This window comes from Labeo rohita, chromosome 21 (genome assembly GCF_022985175.1).
Source record: "Labeo rohita strain BAU-BD-2019 chromosome 21, IGBB_LRoh.1.0, whole genome shotgun sequence".
Lineage (NCBI taxonomy): Eukaryota > Metazoa > Chordata > Actinopteri > Cypriniformes > Cyprinidae > Labeo > Labeo rohita.
The window spans coordinates 26,108,392-26,134,477 of record NC_066889.1 but is presented as its reverse complement, the minus strand read 5'-3'; the positions used below and the strand labels follow the sequence as shown (position 1 = coordinate 26,134,477).

At 29.6% G+C, this 26,086-nt stretch overlaps 1 protein-coding gene across 2 annotated transcripts; it reads right to left on the bottom strand.

Annotated features, from left to right (window-relative positions):
- Window positions 1-1,954: 1,954 nt before the first annotated feature.
- Window positions 1,955-23,048, bottom strand: egfl7 (EGF-like-domain, multiple 7). Of its 2 annotated transcripts, none has more exons than XM_051093503.1 (9): window positions 22,884-23,048; window positions 14,397-14,554; window positions 13,705-13,830; window positions 13,508-13,620; window positions 13,312-13,407; window positions 12,715-12,909; window positions 4,689-4,765; window positions 2,465-2,639; window positions 1,955-2,385 (listed from the first exon to the last, which is right to left on the bottom strand). In XM_051093503.1, the coding sequence occupies exons 2-9, from the start codon at window positions 14,474-14,476 to the stop codon at window positions 2,366-2,368; spliced, it is 882 nt and encodes a 293-aa protein (XP_050949460.1). In that variant the 5' UTR covers window positions 14,477-14,554; window positions 22,884-23,048; the 3' UTR covers window positions 1,955-2,365. The 2 variants fall into 2 exon arrangements, with proteins under 2 accessions (XP_050949460.1, XP_050949461.1); XM_051093504.1 differs by lacking the exon at window positions 22,884-23,048 and adding an exon at window positions 21,074-21,345.
- Between the last annotated feature and the right edge of the window lie 3,038 nt (window positions 23,049-26,086).

The window sequence follows — 26,086 nt, the reverse complement described above, 5'->3', positions numbered from 1 at the left end:
TAGGAATGGTAGGATTTGTTCTTGACGTTTGTCGTCTATCAATTTTTTTTTTTTTTTTAATTTTTTTTTTTTACGCACACATTTACTTGCACATTTACTAGATCTAAATGAGAACATACCATAGACTTATGGTTATGTGCGTTTTATTTGCACCAATTTTGATACTATTTTAGCTCCATACTTTTCCTGTGCATTATTATTATTATTATTATTAATTTTATTATTATTATTATTATTATTATTATTTAAGTTTGTTGTTGAGGAAAGGATCTGATTGGGAAAAAAAAAAATATATATATATATATATATATATATATATATATATATATTTTTTTTTTCCAAATAATCAGATCCTTTCCCGAGCAACAAACATTAATTTTTTAGATTAAAAAAATATGTATTTTATGATACATTCCAATACAAACTTACTACAACTCCAATTTAAACTCAAAGTATGGAGCAAAAATAGTATCAAAATTGGTGTATTACAGAACTTTGATTAACAAATATGGTAAGTTAATTCAAATTCATGTTTCATCATCCAATTCATATTCACAGAATATGATTTGCAAAGGCAAATAAATATTTTGTGAATGTAAGTTTAGTTGTCCATTTGCAAACTTATTGGTTATCAATTTATTTCTGTTTTTTGTCTTTTTTTCCATGCACACATTTACTAAATCTCAATGAGAACATACTGTAGATTTATGGTTAAGGACAAACACTACAAAAAAAAAAAAAAATATATATATATATATATATATGTAACACACACATATATTCATGCATACATACACAAATATTTTATTATAATATTATAAATATTTTTTTATATATATAGAATTTTCTTTTCAAATAATTAGACCATAATTAAATTAACAACAAACATAAATTTTTTTGATTAAAAAAAATGTATTTTATAATACATTCCAATACAAACTTACTACAATTCAAATTCTAAGTATGGAGCTAAAATAGTATCAAAATTGGTCAATTAAAGAAGTTTGATTAACAAATATGGTAAGTTCAAATTCATAAGTTTCATCATCTAATTCATGTTCATAGAATGTGATTTGCAAAGGCACAAATATTTTGTGAATGTAAGTTTAGTTGTCCATTTGCATACTTATTAACGTCTTTACAAAATAAATGAGATTCACAAACGCTCAGTTCACATTCACAAAAGTAAGTTATTGCGAAACAGCAATTCACAAATTTATGACCTAATTCATATTCACAAAATGCAATTTGGAAATGCACAAATTTTTTTTTGTGAATTTAGCTGAATATTGAAATACTTGGCTTAATGTATTTACAAAATATTATTCATAAATGCTTAATTCACATTAAAGAAAATTAAATGTATATGTCTGCAAGTAGTAATTCATTAAATTCATAACCTAATTTATATTCACAAAATGCAATTTGGAAATACACAACAACATTTTGTGAATTTAGTTGAATATTTGCATACTTGGCCTAAATCATGTATTTACAAAATATTGTGCATAAATGCTCAATTCACATTCACAAAATATTGCAAAACAGCGACTCACAAATTCCTAACCTAATTTATATTCACAAAATGCAATTTGAAAGTGCAGAAAAATATTTTGTGAATTGTAAATTTTATTGAACATTTGCCTACCTCGCTTAATACATTTAGAAAATGTGATTTACAAATGCTTAATTCACATTTACAAAAATAAGTTTATATATTTGCCAACAGGAATACACAAACTCATAACTTATAAGTTAGTTGAGTTAATTTAGTGTTTTTAAATAGCTGTTTGTATATTTAATAAATACACTAATTTTGATACTATTGTAGCTCCATATTAAAAGCCGTTTCTGTCAAATTTAGACGACTTCTGGAATATTTTTTCCTCTATACTATAGAAATATAAAACACAGATGATCAATTTTGTAGAAATTGTAAACTAAACAAACCACGTTTAAAGTTTAAACAATTTTATTACAAAAACTGAAACATAAAAAAAGATACAAAAAATGAAAATACAATTTTGTATTGTTTTCCCAATAGCAATAGTCAGGAGAAGAACATGGACTTATAAATATATAAATTTACATTTCTCCTGACTCAAACTTACACATGGAGAGACCATACAGCTGCACTTACACGAGAATTAAATGGAAGAAATACATAGAAAAACATTATGAAACAATCCAAGCACCAATAAAACTCCATTTTGCCCAAACAGGAGTTTGTGTTTCCCCACACGCTTTTTGAGTGGATTGAACATGTTTACAGGGTTCGGGCCTTTTGATCAGTGCTGCAGTTGTTCGTTTAGACTTCTCAGATATTGGTTTCACTTGAGGATCCAGCCCATCTTTAAGTGTTCATCTAGTTTTCCTGGCAGGCACCTGATAAAGAGATTTTTGTTATTTTATCAATTGAGACGGATTGTACAGATAAGTTTCACACACATGAATATATGCTTACAGGCTCCGATCCGCTCCTCCAAGAACCCGACCTGCTCACTGAGCGAGTCGATGCGGTCTAGTTGCTGCAGAGAATGTGACAGGAAGTTGGTCCTCTCAGGCAGGAAGCTGTTAGTGTCTCCCACACCATCCAAGGGGAAGAGTGTGGTGAAGGGAGCCAGAACCATCTCTAGTTTCTACAGAGAGAGAAAGAGGAAGGTTAACAGGTCAGGACACTGACATGACTTTACAAATGGCAAATATATATAATAAGGGTTAATACAGTAGTTCTTAGAGTGGTTAACATAAACTAACAATACTTCTACAGCATTGATTAACCTTAGTTCATGTTCATTTCAACATTTACGAATACATTTTTTAAATCAAAAGATTATTAAATTAACTAAAATAAAGCATCAAAGAAAATTTTATTACTTGAAATAATATAAACATTATCTAAATTTAAAAACGTAAAATTTTAAATTTAAATTTGAAGTTTAACTTGATGTACTAACATACCTAAAACTAAGATTGAAATAAAAATTCATAAAAACTATGTAGACATGAAAAACAAAAATGAAAAAATGGCATAAACACACAATGAAATTACCAAAAATTTTGCTAAAATTAAAAGGAAAATGAAAAAAATATATATATACTATTAATACCAAATTTAAACTATTAACAAAATCTGTAATAGTAAAACCTAAAATTTAGAATAAACTTTAAATGTAATTTTTTTTATTTAAAATTTAAATTTAAAGATTAACTTGATGCAGTAAAATAACTAAAACTAAGACTGAAATAAAAATTCATAAAAACTCAATTCATAAAAAGATGAATAAAAAAGGCATAAAAACACAACAAAATGACCAAAAATTTAGCTAAAATTAAAAGGAAAATGGAAAAAATACTGTTAAAAGTAAACTATTAATAAAAGCTATATTAGTAAAACTTAAAATTAAAATTTTCTCATTTAAATTAAAACTTTTTTCATTTAAAATTTCACCTTAAAGTTCAACTTGATGTACTAAAATAATAAAAACTGAGATTGAAATGAAAATTCATAAAAACTATGTAGACATATAAAAAACAAAAATTAATAAAAATGGCATAAACACACAACAAAATTAACAAAAATTTAGCCAAACTTTAAATGTACATTAAAAACAAATATTATTTATAAAAAAATCTAACTATTCATAAAAAAATATAATAGTAAAATTAAAAAAATTAAAATGTAAACTTTTTTTAATTTAAAATTTAACTTGATGTACAATATAACTCAAATTGAGATTGAAATAAAAAATCATAAAAACTATGTAGACATAAAAAACAAAAAAACAGAAACAAAAAACTGAATTAAAAAAAATGACAAACACACAACGAAATGACCAAAAATTGTATTAATAGTTTAAATGACGAATTCCAACTATTAATAAAAGCTACAATAGTGAAACTTAAAATTTTAACTTTTTTAAATTAAAAATTTAACTTTAAAGTTTAACTTAATGTTCTAAAACATTTAAAATTGAGATTGGATTATAAATTCATAACAACTATGTAGACACAAAAAATCAAAAATGAATAAAAATGGCACAAATGCACAAAATGACTAAAAACGTATCTAAAATGAAAATGAAAATGGAAAAAAGTACTGTTAATAAAAGAATTCGAACTATTAATAAAAGCTATAATAGTAGCTCAATAACTGGTGCACTGCTTAGATTAAAATGACTATTATTATTCTATATAAATATATTCTAAAAACATATTTCTGATGTGAAAACTGCTTATCAACAGATAAAATTACAACAAAAACAGATAATATTAAATAAATGTAATTTAAAACTATAATAGTATGTGAGGAATGCTAAAATAGAGCACCGCATACTGTCACAAATTATTTAATTGAAATTATAGGCAGTTTTTACAGTGCATATTCCCTAGTAAGATAGCATTGTTTTGTTTCTTTTTCAATAGTGTGAGGTAATGAGTGTATTCACTAGTGATATCTGCCAAACACACTCTTTTCCGACCAGCAAAGGCGGTTAACGGTCACCTGTATCTGTTGTATTTAATGTTTCAGAACGTGTGATGTGTGAGCTTGACTACTGCTTTTAATTACACTATTAGCGAGGCTTTGAACCAATAAGCTGTTTTGGCAAACGCAATACAGTTTCCTGTCGTTTGAAGTAGGATGTGTCCCGAGGGGTTGTGTGTGTGTGTGTGTGTGTGTGAGAGACCTGCTCGAGGAGCTCCACTCTGTTTTTAAGGATCTGAACTTCTTCGGTAACGTTTTCTGCCAATCCCAAACCTCCACCTTTAAGAACAAAAGAAATACACACAGAAATTAGAGATGGACCACACACACACACACACACACACTGACATTCAGTCTTAATTAAAACCTGTAATGTAGCACACAACTGGCTTTGCGCATAAATAATGTTTATGTTCAGCATGCAAACACACACTGACTGGGAGCTTTTTGAAGACTTTCAGAAAGCTGTGTTGCTTTATGTTGTATTTCTGCATGTTCTCTGCGTGCATGAATCCATGATTAATATCCAAAGCAATCCCAGAGCAGACCAAAGAGCACAGATGAATAAAAAGAGAGACATAAATAGAAATAGAAAGAGAGAGAATGAGTGGAGGGGGTGATAAAAAGGGGGAAAGTTTGAGGTTTGGCAAGAATCTGATGCAAATACTTCAATATGCACTTGGGTCCAAAAGTCTGAGTCCACTAGTCAAAATGTTTGTTCTTTGTTTTCCAATTTATAAAAAAAAAAATAAAAAAATTAATAAAACATTATATTATCTGCATAGCAGTTTGAGTAAAATACCTTGAATATTTACATGAATTAGTTTATTAAACATTTCATTTTTATTATTATTTTATTAATTGTTAATTACATTTTATTTATTTATTCATTCATTCAAAATAATGTAGGTTTTATTTGTTATTATTTACTAAATGCATTTTATTTGTTTAATAAATATAATAATATAATATAAATTATTTATTTATTAGTGTTTTATTTATTAAATTATTAAATTAATTACACATTAAATAATGTATATTTAATTCTTTGCTTTTTTAATTTGTTAATTATTGTATTTATTTACATTTATTAAAGAAGTAATGTATTCATTTTTTATTATGTATTTATATTTAATTTATTTATTATATTAATTTAGCAAAGTACGTACTAAATAATTTATTTTATTTATTGTAAATGATTTATTTAATAAATAGTGTTTTGTTTATTAAAGTATTAATTATGCATTAAATAAATCATGTATTTTTAATTCTTTGCCATTTATTTTTTTAATTTGTTAAAATATTGTGGTTATTTACATTATTTATTAAAAAAGTAAGGTATTCGTTTATTTATTAAATTATTTGTAAAATGTATTTATTATATTTTAAATTGTTTATTTTTTTTAAATAATGCTTTATTAAATGTTTCAGTTATTTGGCATTTATTAATTAATTATGCATAAATCGTGTATTTTTAACTATTTGCCTTTTTTCATTTGTTAAATTATTGTAGTTATTTACATCATTTTTTATTAAAGAAGTAAGGTATTTATTTATTAAATTATTGATTAAATGTATTTATCTATATCTTATATTTTAAATGATTTATTTATTAAATAATGCTTTATTAAATTATTACATTAATATATATGAAATGATGTTTTTAATTATTTGCCATTTATTTGTTCATTTGTTAAATTATAGTAGTTATTTATTTTATACTATTTATTTATTAAAGAAGTAAGGCATTCTTTTATTTATTTAATTATTTATTTTAAATAATGTTTTATTTATTAAATTATTAAATTAGTTATGCATTAAATAAATAATGTAGGTGTTTATTTATTCATTCATTCATTCATTTATATATTTATGTATTTATTTATTATATTTTAAATTATTTATTTCATTAATTAAATAATATTTTATTTAAATTATTACATTAATTGTATTATTTATTAAAGACGTAAATTAAATGAAATTGTTTATTTATTACATAAATAATGTATTTTAATTTAGTTGTTATTTATTAAATTATTTATTTATATTAAATGATTTATATTTTCCTTTATGTAACGTCATGTTTTCTTTGCTTAAAATGATTCAAAAACCTACAACTTTGTTCATTTCCAGGTTAAAATGAAAAAATCCCATTCTATCCTCAGACTTTTGTACCACACTGTACATAAAATCAGGTCACATTTCATCACAAGCTTTAGTAAAAGAATAACCGACGACTGTGATTGGTTGTTTTGAAAATGGACATGAGTGAGAACCAATCACATCAGAGCTCAGCCCAGTAAGCCCCGCCCCTTGGCAGTTATTCGGAATGTTAGGGTATAACATTCTAAAAACTAGTCAATGGTCAAACACACACACACTGAAAGTCAGTCAATCTGTCCCAGATGTGTGGTGTTACAAAGCCACGTGGAAGCGTGTGTGTGTGTGTGTGATTTGTATGAGGGAAAACAGTGACCCCCAGCAGTCTGAGTTTGATAGATGTGGAATGTGAGCTACGGATCGAGCCAAAACGAAACTGGGAACAACAGCTACAAATCGTGTCCGGCGGTGGCCTCTGCATGCAAAATCACCAGCATCATACGACTAAACATTCAACTTCCTGTCCTTCTATCTGATGACACTAATGTAGTTATAAACTCAAGGTTTCAAGGGATTTGGGCTCCATAAACTCTACAGAGCATTTGGACGTTCATTTATGTGGTCAGAATGACATTACGACCAGAGATAAGGGCAAAGAGCAATGCTCTCTCTCTCTCTCTCTCTCTCTCTCTCTCTCTCTCTCTCCCTCCCTCCATATCCTTCTCTGTCCCTTTAGATTTAAACAATTCACAAAAAAATTCAAAGAGAAACATTGTCTTTTTTTAGTTAAAGAAAAAATACTCTCATTCCACTTGTGTAAAAATGTGCAAAATCAGCAAGTTTAGTCTAACAATAGACTGAAAACTAAAAAAAAAAAAAAAAGCAGCTGATTAAAACAGACAATGGAAAAACAAAACATGTTTAAATGACTTAAAAATCTTGAACACATGCACACATCAAATAAGCAGTTACACAATTCACCTTTAACAGTTATTTATTAATACCTTGTACAATATTAAAAATACCATAGTTTATTTTTGGTACTACAGAAAAACTGTATTAAAAAATTAATTAATTAATTAAAATAAAAGTTATTGTTGACTATTGTATTTGTTATATTTTCTATATTACTTCAAATTACATTATTTTTATATAATTCTATATATATATATATATATTTTTTTTTTTACATTTTTAATTCATAGTTTTATTAACTTAATGTTTACATTCAATTATTATTTTTATTAATTCCATTTTTTTACTGTATTTTTATATTAATTTATTTTTTATATTTTTAAATATATATATTTAATATATATTTTTTAAATTCCTAATTTTATCAAATTAATGTTTACACTCATTTATTATTTTTATTAATTTAATTTAATTTTTTTACTAAAGCAATAGTAACTAGCAAATATGATATTTGGTGTAAACTGAATAACATTTATTTATATATATATATATATATATATATAAATCCATAGTTTTACCAAATGAATGTTGACATTCAATTATTATTTTAATTTATTACTTTTTTTCTATTCTAGAAATGGTATAAAAAATGTATATATATATATATATATATATTATGTTTTTTATACTTTTCATTTGTTATATATTTTATATAATTTTAAATTACATTATTTGTATATTATATTATTGTTTATATTCTTAAATTATATATCTATATATATAATATTATTATATAATATAATATATCATTATATTAAATTTTAATATAATTTTAAATATAAATGTATTAATATATAAATATATTTAATATATTAAATATAATTTAATATAAATTTAAATTTAATTTAATCTTATCTTTATTTATTTATTTATTCATTCATTCCAACAGTAACTGTAGCACATCATATATTTAGTGTAAACCATTGTTTCCGTAGTAAATATTTGAACTAATAAGCGAACAACTCTCGCTGGTCTGTCACAAACATGACACATCATTTCATGACATCTCATATTATTTCATTGAAGATTTGAAATAATTCTTTATTTGATTTTTATTCATTTTTACATTAATCCCATTATTAATAATGCGTAACTGCGCCAAATAAAGTGTTTGGTGAAAACTGTGATTAAGGCTGATGACAGGTTAAAGTAATCTGATCTCACACCTTGAGTCCCAGCGGACGTCCCACAGACAGATGCTGATGTGTGAGCGTGACTCCGGGTCAAACTCAACAACACCAGTGTGGGAACAGAGAAACTAGTGCACGGGGTCACTTAGAGGTTTTCTTTGAAATGTTTTCCCTTTAATCAAAACATAAAGCGTTTCTCTACAGGAACAAGGTTTCACCAAACCTAGATTCCCATTCCGTTGAGCTCACTACTAGCGTGATTTCGGACATTATTGCTGAGATGTTGAAATGTGTTGTTCTCTTGTACAAACTCCAGGAATGTGTGTTTGAGCTCCGGCCAACAGACAGAACGAGTGGCGATTATTTTAGCCTGTCGCTAGGAAACATGACTATCTAGGGCCAGAGGAGATTCTGATCCTGCTGTTATTTTTAAATCACAGACAGAAATGAAATAGTGTAGGGAGAGAGAAAAAAGTAGAAACAAAGGAAAAGAGAGGAGAGGAGCGAGACGCTGCCAAACAGGCTTAAAGACACAAGCTAGATTTGGCAAACGAACGGAGAGGATAATACTCAGCATTTCTCATAGGGATTTTAGGCGCTTCTCAGTTTTAAAAAAAACATTACTATGACTGATCATTATGAGCATATCAGTAATGTCAGAGTTTAAAATAAGTTGTATATACAACTATTAAAAACATTTGTGTGGACTGAAATAAAGCTGTAATAAAATACAAATATTATGTGAAGAACTAAACTAAACTTGGACATCTTGTCTCGCCAACTGAAATTTGTTTACTAAAGTAAGTTAAAGTGCTAAAATTACTACCTGGAAATATCAATTAAAACTGAACTGAAATAGTTATATTAAAATAAAACTAAAAAAAGAGAGATCAACTAAAACCAAAAAATATAAAAATTAAAAATTAATTAATTATTTTACTTTACAAAAATATTAATTATTTTACTTTACAAAATATTAATTATTTTCCAATAAAGACATTCTAAATCTAATTCTAATTATTTTAAAATACATTATTATGATTATTTAATTAGATTAATTACATTATAAATATATATCATTTAAAATAGTAATTAAATAATCATTATAGTAATAATTAAAATACTTTTCAAGCACAAGTTTAATATTCAAAGATTAAGTAAAATAAAAACAAAGCTAATTTAAAATATTAATAACATATATGAAAAATATATATATAAAAAAATATTCTGCATGCTTTCATTTTCAGGCAAAATTAATTAAAATCAATTATACAATGACAAGCGCATAACAAAGTTACTAAAAAATTAAACTAACATTAAAACGAACACTTAAAATTAGTTCAAAATATGAATAACTTTTAATAATATTAATAATATTAAAATAATAAATAAAATTAAATATATTAACAACAACTATAATATATTGTCCTCTTCCCACAGATGTTTATTTTTTATATTTTTATATACAAAATTGTATATAAGGCTTCATTTTTATATAAAATAATTAATATATAATTTATGTAATTAAAATAATGCATAAATATAAAAATAAAATATTACAAAAGTGTAATTTTTATAATAAGTAATTTTTATAATATTATTATTTTCATAATAATAAATAAATATTTTATGTAATAAAATGTTTATATTTATATATAAAATTGTGTGTGTGTGTGTATAAAATAAAAATAATAACTGTTATATTATAATGTATTAAATAATTATATTATAATATATTATAATTAATTAAAATAAAATAAAATATAATAAATGTGTATATTTATTAATAAATAATGTAACTATGTTATTGTCATAGTTACATTATATATTTTAATGCTATTTATGCTTTAATAATAATTAAATATTTGTTTTATACATATAAAAGGGCTTCATTTTTATATCAAATTAATTTATACATAATTTCTATATAATTAATTAACACTTTTTTTCTTTTTTTTTTTTTTTAAAGGACAGGTAAAAATCTTGACTATTGTCAAGATCTGTAAAAGAAATATAATACAACCATTCTGTGAAGTGATATTATGCCCTTAACAAGGAAGCTCAATGAGACACACTTCTGTCTGGCCTTGTATTTTTTAAGGAAACCACATGCTCTTTTTAAATAAGCTGCTGAATGTTCAGGTGCTTTGTTGTTGTAGTTTTAAAGGTGTTTTTTCAGATGGATGTGGTCCAGTCCATGTGGTTGTTTGCTGAGGTCACCAGTCACAGTGCACTATTACTCACGGTACGAGTTGAGAGTGGCATAGCGCGTACCAAAAGTAATAATGAACCGTGAGGCTGGTCAGGGCTCCACCTGCAGGGGGCGCTCGAGGGGAAACACACACTCATATACCGCGGTATAAAATCTCACGCTTACTCACAATCACACATTTCTGACACTGTAATGTATTAATACCATTTTTACTTATGTGTTTTTGAGACACTTTTTAGTGTACTATTCATTCTAAGCAGTATGCAAGTTTAGAATAAGCATGTCTCTACTCATTTAAAAGCCATATGTAAAAGTACTGGGATTTCCTGTGGATTTGTGAAGTATGCATCTATGCATGCTTTTTGGGTTAATATTGCCCACAATGCCTTGTGCAATGGAAAAGTGGGAATCTGAGATTGTCCTCTTCCCACACTTTCAGTTGCAGAAAAGTGGTCAGGAATGTGGGACCAAAACTGCCACAGCCATTTATAAATGTATGAACGCATGATGAATTATAAGCTAATGCATTCAGCCCTACGCAAACAGGGATCTGTGCTTTTATATTGAGTATAAAGTGCATATAATGTGTCCCAATGCTTTCATACTTAAAAGTATGTAATTTATGATATCATCACAAATAAAGTATATAATTGTAGTGTCTAATAGAAATAAGTAAACTGGGGTGCAACATATACACTTCCACAAATAGGTTTAGATGACTTGTTCTGTAGACTTCTGCTTTAATGGTTTAAATTAAATTAATTTAAATATTAATGATATTATATATATTAAATAAAATGTATTTATGTGAATATATTTAAATATATAGTTAAATATAAAATAAAATAAAACTAAACAAAAACTTTAATTCTAATTAAAAATTAATTGATTAGCAACATAAAATAGACTTCTGCTTTAATGGTTTAAATTAAAATAATTAAAATATTAAATATATGTATTTAAATATAATAATAACTATATATTATATTTATGAATATATATTTAACTATATATGTGTATATATATATATATATATATATATATAATAAAACAATAATTACAATTAAAAATGAATTAATTAGTAAATAATAATTAAAGCTATCATTTTACAGACTTATGCTTTAATGATTTAAATTAAATATACATGTATTTAAATACAAATATAATGATATTTAAATAAAAATATATTTATTAATATATTTAAGAATAAAATAATACAATAAAACAATAATTATAATTAAAAATGTATTAATTAGCAAATATAACGTCATAATTCTTGACTTATGCTTTAATGATTTAAATTAAAATAATAAATATATGTATTTAAATATAAATATAAATATAATTATATTTAAATAAAAATATATTTATAAATATATATTTAAATATATAGTTTAACTATATAATTTAATTTAATTTAACTTTAACTTAATTTAAAATTTAACTGTAACATAAAACAATACAATTAATTAATTAAAATAAAATGTTATATTTGGACAAATTTGTTCTATAGTCATATACTTGAATGCTTTAAATTAAAATAATTAAAATATTTTGTAAATACAATTATATATTTAAAAGTAAAATAAAATAATAATAAAATAAAGAATAAATCACATTAAAAATAAATTTATGTGCAAAAAAATAAAATGTTATACGATCATATAAATATATATATTCTTAAACTTTTTTTGTAAAGATATTCACATTTGGAAATTCTATCTGGGGATTCATTGAATGTTAATCCAGTGTGGATGATGGGTCTCTCCATCAGTAGGTCTGTGGCTGATGATAATGTATACATGTCTTACCAGCATGGCTTTTGGATGAGCGATCGTCTGCTTTCGGAGGCCTGGCGGGAGACGGGGAGGGAGCAGGAATTCTTGAACACGTTATTTCATCTTCAGCCAGACTGAATCCGTCCTGACACAAACACCGATAACTCCCCACCGTATTCATACACTTCTGTGAGCAGCGATGATGACCTTCCTTACACTCATCCACATCTGAGACAGAAAGACGGCTTTTGAAAGTCTTTGAAAAATTTATCATAAAATCTTAAGATGTCTTTTCCCCCAAAGCCCACTGACGTTAGTAAATCTCTCTTTTTCTCACAAAATTTTTTTCAAAATTAACTTTTCATGACCACTTTTAATCCTTCGAAACCACATTTTAACAGATTTTTATAATTATAATCTATAACATTTATAACATATTTGTAGCATTGTGAAATAATTTATAATTACATATAATTGTGTCTATATATATATTTCAAAAAAGAAAAATTATTTGTGTATATATATATAATATTAATAATTTAATTTAAATATTAACAATTAATATTAAACACAAAATTAATAATAATTAATAATAACTTTCTTTTGAATGTTAGTGTGCATTTTTCGTACCTGTTTGACAATATCGTCCCATCCATCCTTTCGGACATGCACAGTGATTAGGTCTTTCACACGAGCCTCCGTTTGCACAAGACTGCTCACACACCGCTAGAGAGAACGAAATACATGTAAATACACACACACGTGCAGGTATAAATGCAAGTGAAACACATTCAGAGTTCATGTTAACTGATATTACTTCAATTACCTTGGTTGCAATTGTGAGAATGCATGCGTCGCCATCCTGGACAGCATTCTGGGTAAATGTGTAAGTTAGGAGCCGCTCTGCTCACCTGCCTGTAAGAAACCCTGTAGATTGTCCTGTAAAACACACAGTCCAGTCAAACGCTGATACATTATGCAGTGTTATACAGTATGCGCTTTAATGTGTTTTTGTGTTCTTACTTGTATGTGCTACACATGCGGTGGTTTTGGCACATGGTGATGTAGGGTTTGTGTACGGGCTGAAGAAACGACTCTGTGCTGTAAGACACGCGACGACTCCAGGCATCTCCAACACACACTCTCCTCCTAAAACACACACACACACACACACAATTATACACACTAATACTGCTTAAATACACTACTGTTCAATAGATAGGGGTTGATTTATTTGATTAAAAATACGGTAAAATACTGTAAAATTATGAAACATTATTATAATTTAAAAGAACAGTTTTCTATTTGAATGTATTGTAAAATGTATTTTATTTCTGTGATGCAAAGCTAATTTTTCAGCATCATTACGCCAATCTTCAGTGTCACATGATCCTTTAAGAATCATTCTAACATGCTAAATTTGCTGCTCAAGAAATTATTATTATTATTATCAATGTTGAAGTCAGTTAAGATCAGATTAATGTATCCTTGCTGCATAAAAGTAAAAAAGTTTTATGCAATGCTGGGAAGGACATTTGCATTGTTGTTTTTGCATCAAAAGCTCTGTTGTCCATCACTTGTAACTTCACATGACAGTCTGATGTAATTGGCTGTTATTATATGCCTTGACCTTTGACCTTATATTGACCCCTGAGACCTTAGAGCATGAGAATTGACACTTCCTGACATTACAGACAAACAGTGTGTGTATTTACCCGTGGTGACCGTGAATCTGAGACGTGCAGGTCACATGCAGGAGAAACAGAGACGAGGAGAGCAGGACCGCTATGTACATCTCTCTCTCTCTGTCCGTCTATAGGTCGCTCGCTCACTGTGTCTGTCTCCTTCAGGTACCACCGACTCTATCAGCTACCTATAGACAATCAAAACATTATTTTCAAAGTAATATAAAAATACATTTAAAATAATGATACAAACAATGATATATCATAATAATAAAACAAATATGTTACATAAGTCGATAATGACACATCAGAGGACAGTAACGTCCTCCTCTGAGATCTGAGCTCTTAACTAGTATTTGGAAATGTTATTTATGCAGTAACAGCTGGATCCCATCATACATACAACACACAACTGTTCTTCAGACAGACATTAAGAATTAAAATACGCATTTATAACCATTCTCCAAACACACACAGTTACAACCCGTTTCATGTTTATACATGAGAGAGTTAATGCACTTTTAAAGGCAGAAAATCAAAGACAATTAATCATCATTAAAAGGGCCTTTGTTACAGTTCACAGTGGATTGAACTGAACATGCTTCTGAGAAATCCGTGTATATAAATACACACATACTCGCACGCTTACATTTATAAAGGCAACCCCGTGTATTAAGACTTGCATGGCTTGAATATAACCTAAACAATGTCTCCTACTGAAATATGTAGTAGAAAACCCATAAAAGACGTATGTTATTTAAAAAATTTACGTTGTTTTATACATATTTTGGACTATGGAGGGCGCCAGTATTTCGATTATGTAACTGCCCCTACCTGTTGCTATTTTTACCGCAACCCAACTTGAAAAAATAAAATATTGATGCAATGACTACAGCTACTGAAAGAGCTTACAGGTGGCGATGGATATAAGCGTAGGCTTAAAGGAGAAGTTCACTTTTAGAACAAAAAAATTACAGATACTGTACTCACCCCATTGTCATCCAAGACATTCAAAAATTGTTTTTTCTCCGTATAATGGACTGCTATGGTGCCCCGAGTTTGATCTTCCAAAATGCAGTTTAAATGCGGCTTCAAACGATCCCAACCGAGGAAGAAAGGTCTTATCTAGTGAAACAATCGGTTATTTTCATTAAAAAATACTATTTATATACTTTTTAATGTCAAACGCTCATCTTGTCCTGCTCTGCCTGTTTTTCCCCGTTCAAGACAGTTAGGGTATGTCGAAAAACTCCCATCTCATGTTCTCCCTCATCTTCAAAATCATCCTACATCACTGTTGTAACTTTTTTTGTTAAGTGTGTTTGATCTTATTTGCATGTTCACTTTGAAAAGACTGGGTCGGTACTTCTGTAGCGATGTAGGATGATTCTGAAATTATTTTTGAAGTTGAGGGAGAAAATACGATGGGAGTTTTTCGGCATACCCTAACTGTCTTGAACCAGAATACAGAGTTCACGCAGAGTAAGACAAGACGAGCGTTTGAGGTTAAAAAGTATGTAAATTGTATTTTTATTATTAAAATAATAAAATAAGATCCTAATTCCTGGCTGGGATCATTTACAACCACATTTGGGATCATTTGAAGCCGCATTTAAACAGCATTTTGGAAGTTTAAACTCGGGTCACCATAGCAGCCCATTATATGGAAAATCCTGAAATGTTTTCCTCAAAAACATAATTTCTTTACGACTGACGAAAGACAGACACGGGAGGGTGAGTACATTATCTGTAAATCTCCTTTAAACCAAATGTCGTACCATCAATTTTTCTCCACAAGGTGTCTAAACTCCCCGGATATAGCAAATGAAATCAATGCTGAGAAACTTCAGTTTGTTTACTTTAAAACTAAATCAGATCATAACTCATAACGCAGCTACAACTAGTGGTTTCATTTTCATTTGGATGTAATGAAGACATATTTCTGTGTTTATATCTGTAACGTTAAGATTTCAGGTTATATAGGTATTAAATATTATTTTAATAAAAACACATTATTAAAAACATGGCTTTGATTACTGAAACAGCGTCGCACACATGCATGTAACTTACAAATCTCATTTTCGGACAAAAATGAGACTTCACAAAGCCAACTATATTAAAAGTCATTTCTCTTCATGAGTTCATCTGAATGTGAGCATGTACACACACGTGTGCTCTCTCATCTTGAACAGCTTACAGTAATCATTAGGTTATTGCTGCTTTAATGAGTTCAGGTTTAGAGCACGGTGTAAAGCAGATCTCTGTGTTCCCCGGAGAGCTTTTGACAACAACCCTAAAGCTGCAGCTATTATATCTACCACACCTGTGTGTATGTGTGTGTGTGTTTGAGTAAGAAGCACTTTAAATGAGCTCTCGTCTCATATTTTCTGGAGATTAACGACCCATCTTACTCCTGTTCTGTGTTTAATGGTTTTGTCTTGTGTGTGGGATGCTGGATTTACCTCAGGGACAGAATGAGTTAGCGAGGAAAACTTAGCTTATTTTAAGTTTATTTTTAGATTTTGGAAAACTTTCCAAAAGTGACTAACACGATGCAATTAGAGTTTTATAGACAGCTTTGTAAGACATCACTGCTCCTAATGTAAAGTTTGTTTTTTTTAAAAGACAACAAAATTCAGAAAGACTACATTTTGACTAAATGCTAAGGCAGAATCAATTATAAACCTAGAATTTATTGCAAGAAACTCTGTGAACTCAGTATGCATTTAGTAACAAAACACACTTAGGGCCCTATGATTTCAACAATGCAGAAAACATTGACAGAATCGCAGAATCCACTCGTAAAAAAAAATACTGTATAACACTGAATGTCAGGGAATTTGACTAATTTTTGGCAAATATTATGCCACAAAAGGTCTATGTAAATATGAATCCATATATCTTTTTAGAAAAATTGTGTCATTGCATATACAAACAGAAACTTAAAGGTCTTCACAGCAACCCGTCAAAATAAAAGTTTGGTTTAACTTGAAAAAACGGTGACAGAAAAATATTATTTAATGTAATAATAGTACTATTAATAATAAACTTATTATTAAAACATTACTTTTAAGGAATATTTACCAGAAGAAAATATTTACCAGAATTTATCAGAAAAATGAAAAACAAAATAACAATAACAATAAATTATTATTACTATTTTTTAGTCAATTCAATAAATTAGAGATGCTTTTGGTTATTAAAATTTAATAAAACCATTAAAATGGAATCCAGAAAATTAATTAATTTTAAGAAATTAATAAGTTATTACATGTAGCCTAAAAATTAGCTTCTAAAAATTGGTGTTAAATTGTGCAAGTTTCATGATTTAAATTAATTGGACATGCTTTTTTGTTTTTTAACCATTAAAACAGATTCTAGAAAAAAATAAAATGGAAAAAACAGAATTTGGAAAAAAATAAGACAAATTTAGGGCCCAACATACTTTTGTGAAAAATAATCGCACTTAATAGTATTGAATGTGTACTTGTAGTGTACTTTAAATCTTTTTTTTATTATATTTGAAGGTAATATATTGAAATAAAATCCCACTTGAGTTTTACTTTAACGTGCATTTTAAATAATTATGTTTTAATAATGTTTTGACTCATGCTTTGAAGTATACTTGTTTTGATGTGCTGGCTAACATACTAAATATTTGATTATAATTTTAACTATAGTGTTATTTGATTACTTGATATTGTCATTTAAAGTAATTCTAGTTTTTTAAAATTTCTAAATTGCAATTTCAATGTTTATATGCATGGAAAAAATTTCAATAGACATTTTAGTCACAATAATTAAAGGCTTGTCAGTGCATTTGGCAGTATATTTCAAAGACAGTGGAAGTAAATATGAAATTACATAAAATAAGTCCTACTTATGTTAAAACACGCTTAGGTTTAAATAACTGCATTTAATATACATTTTAATAAATGCAACATGCAATTTAATGTCTGAAAACATTACATTTAGTTCACAAATATATGCTTTTAAAGTTTTAAAAGTATGCTAACGTGTACTTCTTTTAGACATGGCTTATAGTTTAATCTAAATAGAAAATGTTTTTAACTAGTAACTGTGTTTTTAAATGTATTTGATGCTTATTTTGAGCATTAGCTTAGCAACATGCTAACATAAAGACAGCATGATTATCCTGTCTTCTTATCTAAGATACAGTGAATATACTTCAGTATGCAAATGAATTGACAAAAAACTTCCAGTCTAATTAAAATGTAACCAAATTCACCCAATATTTGTATTTTAATGTATTTTAATGCCTGTTGACAGCATTGTATTGTTAGCTTAGCAACATGCCAACATTACAGAAGTTCAGCTGAAATGTGTTGAAGTGTACGATTCCTCATCTCAGATGCGTTACACTGTTTTCTCTATCTGCGTCTGTTTGTTTAATATCAAATTTGTTAAGATAACAACACTTTCCACAGCACTGGTGAGGTTTGACATCTCAGCCTAAGGACTGTGGGTCAGATAATGTTTTCACTTGTCTGCAGTTTGAGTTGGCCGGCCCACCGCTGAGCGTCCGACACCACAATGAGGCAGTAAAGTGGTTTAGGACTTCTGGATGACTTTCACACAGATCTCCTGCCAAACGCTTAATGGTTTCTACAGAGTCCGTACCTACAGGCTGTTTCGGTTACAGACGCTGTATATGTGTACGTCTCCCGCAATTCATCTGATCGGTGTCATATGTAAACACTTACCACGTGTCGTATGTAAATGCTGCCAGATCTCTGACTCACACTATTTGAGCGGCGGTGTGTGAAACACATTGTGCATCGTCGAAAATAAACTCCGGCTTACAACCAATAGATTCTCAAGCATGTTGAGAGATAACAATTAAAAGACCAGTTCACCCATTGTGCTGAAAGTGTACTCATCCTCAGGCCATCCAAGATGAAAATGAGTTTGTTTCTTCATCAGATTTGGAGAAATGTAGCATTACATCACTTGCTCACCAATGGATCCTCTGCAGCAAATGGGTGCCGTCAGAATGAGAGTCCAAACAGCTGATAAAAACATCACAGTAATCCAAAACAAGACATCAGTTAATGCCTAAACTCTGTGTGTTTACAAGAAACAAACCCATCATTAAAGCTTTTTAACTTTAAACTGTTGTGTCCAGCCAAAATGTAAGTCCATAATCCATAATAACTCTTCCTCCAGTGGAAAAGTCCATCTCCTGTTATCTTCTCACATCAAAATCCACCAAAATATTTGTTCAGAGCTGTTTTTTTGCTTGTAAATGGTGCATATTTCTCTCCTGATTCAAACAAGACGGCTTTTTCACTGGAGAAAGCAATATTATGGATATAAGACTTATATGGTTTGATGATAAAAATGTCTTAATGATGGATTTGTTTCTTACAAATGTGCATCTTTTCACTTCACAAGATGTTAACTGAACTGGAGTGGTGTGGATTACTTATGGATTATTTTTATCAGCTGTTTGGACTCTCATTCTGACGGCACCCATTCACTACAGAGGATCCATTGGTGAGCAAGTGATATAATGCTACATTTCTCCAAGAAACAAACTCATCTACATCTAGATGTCCTGAGGGTGAGTAAATTCAGCAAATGCTAATTTTTGGAAAGAATAAAGAAAAGATATAACGGTGCAAACGTCCACAATCACAAAGCAGCATGTGTACAATCCCTCACTCAGTATTTTTTTAAAAAAATCCAAATTCAGTGAGTTTATACTTAAAACAAGAACAAATGTTCCTTTGTTTCTTGTTTGCAAGTTGTTTTGGATAAAAACATCTGCTAAAAAGCATAAATGTAAAATTAAAATCTGACTTTTGGGGTAAGAACAAAAAAAATATAATTCAGTGGGGATAAATTCTTTTCTTACTTTCTTGTTTGGAGCATAAATTGGTAGACAGAAATCTGTTTTCATACATCTACATAATTATTTTTCCATTAAGATATTTTTACTTCTTTTAAACATAAATGCAGTGTGGAATAATATTCAGTATGTGTGTATAATTACATACATTTAAACCACAAAAAATGCCTCAAAATGAATGAAAAACTCCGTATGTCAACATACACCAGCATTTAGATTCACATCACTGCATATAATCACAAATAATGGCACTAATTAGAAGCGGAAGCAGTTACGACTAATGGAGGGCTGGCGGTTTGGTTATGTTAGGAATGAAATGTTCGCATACTGCTTAGTGTATAGTATATACATAAGTAGTATGTGAAATAAAATGCAATATCATGCATTTATAGTTGTAGTTTGCTTAAGCAATTGCTACAAGCAATTCATCAGATTGGAAATGTAAAATCAAGTCAAGCGAGTTGCATTGTGGGATATAGTATCCTGCAATGTGCATTTTGGTTATGCAAGTATTTTATGCAAACTTTGCACAGTATGCATGCTACATAGTTCAAATAGTGAGAGTAGTATGCTATTCTGAACATGGTTTGTTAATATGCAGTCTAAACGCTTTGACCTAAACGACCAGCAGGCGGCGCTGTTTCTCTACAGCATTATATGCGACCATTCACAGTGGAGCCAGTTAATCTAATTATGATTATAGTAAAACACACACTCACATACATAATGACCTGTACTAAGATGATGCATACGCTAATAAATAATAATGAAGTGCATGATGCATGCATGAATTTACATAAACAATTAAAAATATAATATGCATACAAAGACTCACTGGATCACTCCTGTCCACGAGATTAACCGCTCGTACGTGGATGTAAGAGGGGAAAGAAAGAAAGAAAGAAAGAAAGAGACTGGTCCCCCAGCGCGTCCCAAAAACAGTTTTCCACCAAATTCAAAGGACAGGGCTGAAATAATCTTATGAATAGTCCAAAAACACGCATGTGCCCAAACTCGCACTGGCACAAGACTCGTAATTCCTGTGCGTGCCTCCCGTGGCTCGTCTCTCCGTGTTTAGGAGTTTTTTTGCACACTCAGTTCTCTCAGAACTGTCAAAGCGTGCGGGGGGTAACCACTCCACTACTGCCCCTCCTTCACCGGGACGTCCCGGGAGAAACGCTCACGCAAGAGCTCACGGGAGACCCTCGCGCCGCGTGACGTCACCGCTGCTGGAATTCACCCGCAGCAGCTCGGTTTACCGGGTCACACACCGTGAAATAAAGCGGAGAAATGAAAGAAGGAAAAAAGAGAAAAGCGACGAAGCTTTAACCCTTTTTGACCAACTAATTCAAAAAAAAAAAAAAAAAAAAAGCTGTAATATTGTGAAATTTTAGTATATTTTAAAATGTAATTTATTCCTCTGAATGTTATACACTATGCCATTGAAAAGCTTGGAGATTTTTTTCCCTTTTTTGGGGAAGAAATGATAGAAATTAATACTTGTATTAAGCTAGGATGCTTTAAATTGATCAAAAGTGGTGATAAAGACATTTATAATGTTACAAAAGATTTCTATTTTAGATAAAAGCTGTTCTTCTGAACTTTCTATTCATTAAAGAAACCTGAAAAAAATTCTACTCATGTTTTCAACATAATAATAATAATAAATGCTTTTGAGCAGCAAATCAGAATATTAGAATTATTTCTGAAGGATCATGTGACTGGGGTAATAATGCTAAAAATCCAGCTTTGAAATCACAGGAATAAGTTGCATTTTAAAATATATTCAAATAGAAAACAGTTATTTTACATAGTAGAAAAAAAAAAAAAAAAAAAAAAAAAAAAAACTCTGTTGGTGAGCAAGTGATATAATGCTACATTTCTCCAAGAAATAAACTCATCTACATCTTGGATGTCCTGAGGGTGAGTAAATTCAGCAAATGCTAATTTTTGGATGAACTGTTCCTTTAAGGAACAATTAAGAAAATATATAGTCCACAATCACAAAGGAGCATGTGTACAATTCAAAAAAGAAATCCCTCACTCAGTATATTTTTTTAATCAAAATTAAGTGAGTTTATACTTGAAACAAGAACAAATGTTCCTTTGTTTCTCTTTGCAAGTTGTTTTGGATAAAAGCATCTGCTAAAAGCATAAATGTAAAATTAAAATCTGACTTTTGGGGTAAGAACAAAAAAATATAATTCAATGGGGATAAATTATTTTCTTACTTTCTTGTTAGTAAAAAAAAAAAAAAATCACAATTTTACTGTTTTTGCTGTACTTGGTGAGCAGAAGAGACTTCTTTAAAAAAAAAAAATCTTAATTCAGAAATTTGAGATTTTCGAATTTTAATTATTTATTTATTTTGTATTATACAGTTAATTATTATAAGTTTTTAAATGAGTATTTAAGTATTTTTGAAGTTTTCTTAATTACATGTTGACATAAAATAACACATTGCACATTAATTTTACGTTGTCTGTTTAAATAGTTATGAGATTTAAAGTCATGAAACTTTAATTTTACATATCATACATATTGAATTGTATACGAACTACTCATTATATAATGTTCAATGGCTTACCGAAAGTGTAATCAAAGAAAATCCCCATGCTAATATAAAAACGTGTTCATACACTCACCCTGTCAATAAAATCACGTGATCTCTCGCTGAGCTCGTTGCCATTCGATCCACCTGTCGCGCTCTCTGACGCGCTTCTCCATCGCCACCATTTCTTATAAACTCTTCTTCTCTCTGATAAAGAGCACCGTGCGGTCAAAATCTCGATGCTCCCCGTGAACCGACTGGCGAGGAATGAGATGCTTTTGGGCGTTTTTCTCCTGCTTTTTATTCCGCGCTTCCTGTGGAGCTCAGGAATTGGACGGACAATCCCAAACCGGAAATCCTGCAAGTGTTTGGAGCTGATAAACCCCTCTGGCCTGCACAAACACTCCCCTCATGCCCCTCAAGTCCCTCCACGAGTAATCACGTCTCTATCAGACCACAAACTTACTGTGATGATCTGGAGAAACAACGCCAGTTTGCCCTATAATTTACAGTTTAAGTCAAAAGTTTACATACACCTTGCAGAATCTGCAAAAAGAAATTATTTGACCAAAATAAGAGGGATCATACAAAATGCATGCTATTTTTTATTTAGTACTGACCTGAATAAGATATTTCACATAAAGTATGTTTACATATAGTTCACAAGAGAAAATAATAGTTTAATATATAAAAACGACCCTGTTCAAAAGTTTACATATGCTTGATTTTAATGCTGTGTTGTTACCTGAATGATCCACAGCTGTTTTTATAGTTGTTCATGAATCCCTTGTTTGCCCTGAACAATTAAACTGGCTGCTGTTCTTCATAAAAATCCTTCAGGTCACACAGATTCTTTGGTTTTTCAGCTTTTTGTGTATTTGAACCTTTTCCAACTTTTTCTTGTATGATTTTCAGATCATCTTCTCACACTGAGGACAACTGAGGGACTCATATGCAACTATTACAGAAGGTTCAAACACTCACTGATGCTCCAGAAGGAAGAATGATGCATTAAGAGCTGGGGGGTGAAAACTTTTGAAACGAATGAAGATGTGTACATTTTTCCTAATTTACCTAAGTATTATATTTTTTCATTTAGTACTGACCTTCAGAATCTACAGAAAATACTTACATGTTTTCCAGAAGCCAAAATAAGTTCAATTTACCCTGATTCAAAAGTTTTCACCCCCAGCTCTTAATGCATTGTGTCTCTTTCTGAAGCCTCAGTGAGCGTTTGAACCTTCTGCAGTAGTTGCATTGGAGTGCCTCAGTTGTCCTCAGTGTGAAAAGATGACCTCAAAATCATACAGTCATTGCTGGAAAGGGTTCAAACACACACAAATGCTGAAAAACCAAAGAATTTGTGGGACCTGAAGGACTTTTCTGAAAAAAAAAAGGTGGATCATTCAAGTAACAACACAGTACTGAGAATCAAGCATATGAAAGCTTTTGAACGGGGTCGTTTTTATAAATTCAACTATTATTTTCTCTTGTGGACTATATGTAAGTGTCTTTATGCGTGGAATGTCTTATTCAGATCAGTACTAAATAAAAAATAACATGCATTTTGTATGATCCCTCTTATTTTTGTAAAATAATTAACATTTTTCAGATTCAGCAAGGTGTATGTAAACTTGACTTCAACTCTACCTGAGTATGGAAGTGAAACAGTGCCAGCGACACCATAAGGAGAGATTCCTGTCAGATCTGACCTTTAAAATTACTTTTGCTGATGTAGCCTGTTTGATTTATTGTTGTAATGTCATGTACTGTTTGAGCTGTAGAACAATTGCAATAATCAATGCAGAATCATGGACATATAATGGACAAATAACTGTCTTTTTTTGGAGCTTGACCACGTCGTTCCACATGATTCTGCTATATTTCTCTTTTTATTTTCCACAGACGAAAGTCAGTCATACTGGTCTGGAAGGACATGAGGGTGAGTAAATGATGACAGCATTTCCATTCTGAGTGAGCTATCGCTTTAAGGCTGGTTAATGGCTGTGGGTGGGGGTTTTGAGTTATGGGTTGGTGATATGAACCATCAGATTAAATCAGACCCGAAAAGAACTCTGGTAGACGTAGCATTCATGTGGCCAGACCTGACACATCAACATTGTAATGCTTACAGGGTTTAATTGTTTTGTGATGTGTGTTTAGATGCACACACACCCACATAGCGGTTGAAAAAGATTTTCTTTGATCTACATGTTTATGGTTGTAAGTGTGTTAGAGAAAGAACGAAAGAGTCTGATTCTGAATGTATTAGTCCAAATAAGTGGAGGAAATGGCTTTGCACAGCATTTCCTGTGAATCAGGAAGCAGGAAGTGTGTGGAAGAGGAAGATTGTGCTTTGGGTCACAGTGAACAATGAGAGTAAGAGCTTAAAGGAAAGAGTCCTGCGTCAGCGTGAGAGCAGGGCGGGAAAGTGGCGGACGGGGATTTAGAGAGTGAACGAGAGAAGACAAAATCGTCTCTCGTGCTTTTACTGTTCGGATGTGTGATCAGATGCATGTTTACTGTTAATTATAAAAGCAACATGTTTATTTTAATTTTATTTTCAGATAATACTACTTTTTTGTCTTCTGTCATTATTTGATTGATTAATCTGTATATCACTAATGAAACAATTATTTATTTAAACTGTTTATTCAAGAAGAGGATGATGGGGAGGGCAAGACGTGAAGTAAATATTATTGTTACGGACAATCAACTTCTAATATCCATAATCCTGTCTGAAATCTGTGTTTTTATTTTTGTTTGCTTTGACTAAGACATTCAGGATTTCCTGTTTTAAAGCTCTCAGGTTGTTGAGCTTTGTTGTTGAGGTTGTTTATCTATTCTATCTATCTATCTGTCTATCTGTCTATCTATCTATCTATCTATCTATCTATCTGTCTATCTATCTATCTATCTATCTGTCTGTTTTTTTTTTATAATTTTCTTCAACAAAGATGTGTTCAGTTGATCAAAAGTGACTGTAGACATTCATAATTTTACAAAATATTTCATTTTTTTTTTTTCTTTTAGACTTTCTGTTCATCAAAATATCAAGCAGCACAACTGTGTTCAATATTGATAATAATAAGGAATGTTTATTGAGCAGCAAATCAGTATACACTACCAGTCAAAAGTTTTTGAACAGTAAGATATTTAACTAAATGCAAGCCTGCATTTATTTGATCCAAAGTACAGCAAAAACAGTAAAAAAAATTGAAATATTTTTATTATTTAAAATATCTGTTTTCTATTTGAATATACTTCAAAATGTCATTTATTCTTGTGATTCCAAAG